General features: G+C 35.6%; 1 protein-coding gene across 2 annotated transcripts; it reads left to right on the top strand.

Annotated features, from left to right (window-relative positions):
• The first annotated feature begins 355 nt into the window (after positions 1–355).
• On the top strand, positions 356–4,850 carry LOC113281158 (TOM1-like protein 3). Of its 2 annotated transcripts, XM_026529817.1 has the most exons (9): positions 356–505; positions 677–795; positions 871–949; positions 1,506–1,604; positions 1,696–1,809; positions 2,442–2,506; positions 2,930–2,986; positions 3,338–3,386; positions 4,482–4,850. In XM_026529817.1, exons 2-9 carry the CDS (start codon positions 686–688, stop codon positions 4,527–4,529), a joined length of 621 nt encoding a protein of 206 aa, XP_026385602.1. In that variant the 5' UTR covers positions 356–505; positions 677–685; the 3' UTR covers positions 4,530–4,850. The 2 variants fall into 2 exon arrangements, with proteins under 2 accessions (XP_026385602.1, XP_026385603.1); XM_026529818.1 differs by lacking the exon at positions 3,338–3,386 and having other exon boundaries at positions 357–505.
• The last annotated feature ends 697 nt before the right edge of the window (positions 4,851–5,547 follow it).

The following is a 5,547-nucleotide window of genomic DNA, read 5'->3' as shown; positions in this document are numbered from 1 at the left end:
TTCATCTTCATCTGCAACAATGGTGAGAGGAAAGAGAAGAAGAAAATGAATATGAAATGTGAATAATATTTCTCCTGCTTTTAACATATTAAATAGGAAAGGTTATTTGTGGTATTTTCATATTACGTATACCTGATCTCGCACGTGTGCAGGACCTGGGCTTAAAAATTTTGGTCCATTTTCATGTTTTCTTTTAATTATGAACCTCTGATTACTGGGCTTTAATGGGTGGACCTGCCACTAACTAAGAACACTATAATGGTACCTATTGGTAATTCCTACAAAGTAAAATTACTTTAAAAATTCTTATGAAAATGACAAATAGGAAAAGTGGGGATGGCAAATAGACGGAGCCTTCTTTTTAAGGCCAGAATAAAATTCATCTCATTAAGTCCACGACCATTGGAGTACGAGAGGGTGAGGCGTCGAACACTTTCCCCCCGAAAATTCTTTCACTCTTGTTTAAGGATCCAGAGACTCTTCTGAACTCTCTCCTCTCTCTCTAGTGAGATCTCTTTTCTCTTTCAAATCATATATTCATATTCGATCTTAATGCCCTAGTTTTTGATATATATTCATATTCGATCTTAATCCCTAATTTTTTCATAGGATTCCTCTTAATGCCCCAACTTTTGATATGATTTTCTCACTGGTTTGTTAATTTTGATATCTTTAGGGTGTAACGATGGATAAGAAAGCAGTTGTATGTGCTGAAAGGGCTACTAGAATAATGCTTGAAAGTCCTGATTGGAATGAGGTCGCCGAGTTATGCAAAATTCTTAAATCGAATCCTGGGTATTCTTTTCATCCTTCTGCTTTCCCCTAATATTTTGTTAGTTTTAGATCTTAAATGAATTTGTGAAGCTGCAGGCAAACAAAGGATGCGTTGAAATATCTTAAAACACGACTTTGGCATACATTACCACGGATGCAACATCTGTGTCTCAGTGTGAGTTTGACTTACTTGAAGAATTGCTTATTGGTGGATGTTAACTAAGCATTCTTCTGGTCTACAATGTTGTATTGGTAGTGTTTATTTTAATTTTTTTTGTTTCATATATTGAAGGCAGCAAGACTGGTAGGAATGTGTGAATTTATCTATAAACTACTACTTCTGATACTCCCATGGAGGTTTCTAATACATAATTTGGAGATTAGAGTTTAGAATTTTGTTTACTGGTTCTGGGAAAGCAAAGCAGTCTCAGCTAGGGCCTTTATATGTCACGTAGTCCTTATCACATTTCTCTTTGTAACCTGAATAGATGCCATAAGTTTTTTTTCCCCCTATTGACTAAGACTTACTTTCATCACTTGGTTGGAGCCATATTTATCCAGTATTCATCATCATTAGTCTGGCGAACTTTATGTTTTACATCTGATGTCAGTCTTGGTTTCAATTATAAGGTATTCACACATCATGTACTTTAGATGGTTAGTACGATACCCGTATGAAGTCATAACATAAGTTTTCTACAGTTTAACACTATTTTCATAAATTGAACCAGGTTTTAGAAACTCTTTGTGAAAATTGCGGGGATCAGGTGTTTGGGCCAATTGCTGAGCTTGGAATCTTGGAAGATATGGTCAAAATAGTGCAGAATACGGTATCCTAGTTTTTCAAGCTTCTGATTTTGTTCTTTGTGTGCTTCAATCTGGATTATCCAACATCAATTTCCTAAATTTTCGATGTTGCAGCCATACTTAAGTGTGAGGGATCAAATACTGGTCTTAATAGATAGGTGGCAGGAAGCTGTGGGAGGGTCTTCTGGAAGTTCTCTGCAGTACAATGATGCATATCGAAAACTAAAGGTGCTCATTTCAGTTTTTTGTTATGTTGTTCTTGAGGGAATTTCATGTTATTAGGCTGGATTAGCTTTGTCGCACACCATCAATTATTTTCTGCTTCTCCTACAATCTGTGAGTCAAATCTTGTTGCTATGATATCATCCGCGTATTGGTTAAGTCATCGTACACAATTATAAGTCGAGGCAATCATCTAGATGAACTTTTTTAAAAATTGCAGTTATTTTGTTTTGATTTCTTCGTCCGTGGCTCTTAATTAAGTAACTCTGCAACTGAAGCAGATTGATTAGTAGTGACAACATTTAAATTGCTCTCTAGTAAAGTTTGGTTGATTATTACCACTTTCTATAATTTCGAAAAGTACATGTCAGAATGTGATGTTTGCAGCAAACGGAGTGATGTATTGGAGGCATGCCATCAATTCATTCTTATGGTTTTCTTTAGGATGCCATGTAATTGTGTATGCTGGTAGTATAATAGATATCTCTTAGTGTTGGTGCATCTTTCTTTAAATTTCTGTTGAGGTCTGCTGGAGAGTTTCCAGCAGCTCCATGTTTCAATGAATGAACATAATAGATGTCTCTTAACTCTTATACTGAATTGCTCCACTGAATTAGTTACTGTATTATAATTGATAGTCAGCTGGAGTTGACTTCCCACCTCGAGAAGAGAATAGTGTTCCTATCCATGCTCCTGGTCTCAGGTACTTTTGATATTATTTGGTTCATTTGCAATCTTTCGGATGACTCATAGAAGCATGCTTTATGTGTTCACTACTTATAAATTAATATGGGATACGGATGGATCCCCTCCCGGAGTTGTGATTTTGTAAACCCCAACCTTTACATCTCCTAAATAAAATCTATTGCAATGCATATATAACTTTTAAAATTTGGGAGATGGCTTTAAATTAATAGATGAAGCTTCACATTAGTAGAAGATTTTCCGGAGTCAGGATTACATTGTTTTGTACTTCACCTACTTTTCAAAGAATGCATGGTTTCTAGGTATTCTTAAGTTTGATTAGAACAAAGAAGTAGGTATAGTTTTAGGAGATGATTAGGTTAGGTGAAGTCCTTTTCTATTTGTATGGAAAGTCTTAATATTATCCATTGTGGTGTTGTAGTTCTGGATCCATGACGACAGCCGCAGTGTCTAGTTCGGGTCCTACTGCTGATAATCAGTGAGTTTTTTGTTGATTTTCCGACTTCTTAAAGTTAATTATGGCATTCGATTATCTGTGTTCTTATTTGTTGAAGTTCTAAGAAACCCATCAGGTTGATCCTCTTTGTGCTTTTGTCTGGTTAGAAACTATACTTAGGCTAGAAACTTTGCAAGATTACACATACTTTCTTATGACTGTTCTTGTGCTTTTTGGTTTTCCTTTTTCTTATTGTGCTTTTTGGTTTTCCGTTGTTCCATTAAGCACTCTAGTTAGAGTTATGTATTTGAATTACGTATATATAGTTTTGCGGAAGATATCAAATATTTCATGAATAGTACACATAATATAAAACCTGAACTACTACTGCAGCTTGGGATGGTTGCACCAAAATATGCTTGTTCTCCTAGGACACACCACGGTAAACAACCATATCCACTCTCTCAAATTTTCCTTCTTCCACCAAAGTTCATTGTAGCCTCTTCTATCTCGTCCAGACTGTATACGACACGTTTTTCAGACTCAAAAGCTGTCACATCTATAACATGAAAAATATCTAGCAGAAATTTAGAATACTGATGGATTGATAGGAAAAGTAATGCATTACTAGAAATCAGAACACTAAACTAGGGAAAATAGAACAAAGATAAACTAGTAGAACATAAGATTGATAACAATTTTTTTTGAACGTAATAATCGAGTCTAGGTTAAAACCATTGCTCTTCTATAATCCGCAGATTAAAGTTTAACAAAATATCATAATAAAGTCTATCTTCTAAAAGACGACTAATAACCTATTTATATTAGCAAATAACCTAAAGAGAGAAACCCTAGGCTAATAGACATAAAACGCCCTTCCTTAAGAGATAAAATAGCTTAGGTAATCCTCAATAGAAAAACACTCTAAAGGGTCATATTATGCCCCTGCATCAAAAAGTCATTAGAAGGATTTCAAAAGATATGCGAGTGTCTCTCTTCTCTTTGATCTCCACCAAGGTATGTGTGGTACTGATTCCCACATATAACCCATCGTAACCCCCCCATCTGATTTTGGGAACTGCAATCCGATCACTGGTTTTTCTCTCAAGAAGCACCGCCTCCTCACTCACCCTGCTAGTCTCAGTCTCACTCGCTGGGTAAAACAGGCTAGCATTTACATGAAATCATTTGATAAGTTTAGCGAACTTTCAGGTCAATCCATGAACTTCTCTTTTAAATGATTATTGGAAATGCACCCACAGAACTTTCAGCTTCCATTTGTTTCTTCGTACTGAGCAGCAAGGACCGTTAAAGTTTTGTTCACACACACACAAAAAAAAAGGTTAAAGTTCTATTGGCAAGTGAAGCTAGGCATTTACATGATGTCATTGATAAGTTTACGGAACTTTCAGTCAATCCACAAACTATGATAAGTCAGGGATAGCCCAAAAAACTGACAGTAGACCTTAAAAATGAAATTGCAAGCATATTAGGCATTAAGAGCATGGATTTGGTCTGATAATTCGTTCTGCTGCAGGCACATGAAAGCTATGGATTGGAAATGAAACGATTTGAGGAGGATTGAACAAACCCCAATTTCATTAAATGCTTTTACATGTGTACAGAAAGAAAGTGAGAAAGTGATCAAGTCAGCAACGATGAAGCTCTGTTTCTTCAGTCCCCCCTTTACATTTTGTTTGGACTGTTGAGTATAAGATTCCCTTTTGACTGTTTCTTCTACTTGATCGCTATTAAACTGTAGACCTTGTAATCTATGGATGTGTCTCCTGATTGATCTCTCTTTTGCAACTGTAGACCTTGTAATCTATGGATGTGTCTCCTGATTGACCTCTCTTTGTGCATTTAAGCTTTTATGGTCTCTTCTGGAGCTTCATTTCTTAACAAATGACGGCGATCAGTTGATAGTGTAATTATATTGTTTTGGCCGTGAGGCTCATGCTCAAGATGAGTCTTTAGAGGTATCGCATGCAAAAATATGACATTATTACATGCTGAAGGAGGAGGAAGTGCAACAACAAACAAAAAGAAGAGAATGTGAAAATAGTACAGAAATTAGAGGGACAACTGAAACACTGTTAACTACGGCTACGATAGGACTATGAATGAAATAATTTAAGCAACTGCATAATATTTCTTTTACCAATGGTGACCAGGAATGAAATAATTTAAGCAACTACATAATATTTTTTTTACCAACCAGGTTTCCATAACTAAATGTATCCCAATCTTATTTAGGGGTGGGACTTGGGTTGGGTCAACCCACCCAAGCCATGCCCAACCCGAACGTTGGGCGGAAATGGACAACGTGTTTCAAAATTTTGGGCAAGCTTCGGTATAAATTTTATGAACTCGAGTTAAATTTGGGCAAGCATGGACACAAATATTTCTAATCCAAACAATCCACCCAACCCGAAAAACTATATATAAGATATTTCTTTATAATTGGTATTATCATCTATTTAGAGAAATTTTAGATATTATCTTCAAATCTATTAATGAAAATATAAATTATATCTATCTCATTAATCATTCAATATGAAAAGAGTTTATATTATTGTAATCTTCAGTTATTTGGAAATTTA

The sequence above is a fragment of the Papaver somniferum genome, chromosome 5, assembly GCF_003573695.1.
Source record: "Papaver somniferum cultivar HN1 chromosome 5, ASM357369v1, whole genome shotgun sequence".
Lineage (NCBI taxonomy): Eukaryota > Viridiplantae > Streptophyta > Magnoliopsida > Ranunculales > Papaveraceae > Papaver > Papaver somniferum.
This window is presented reverse-complemented; position numbering and strand designations above follow the sequence as displayed.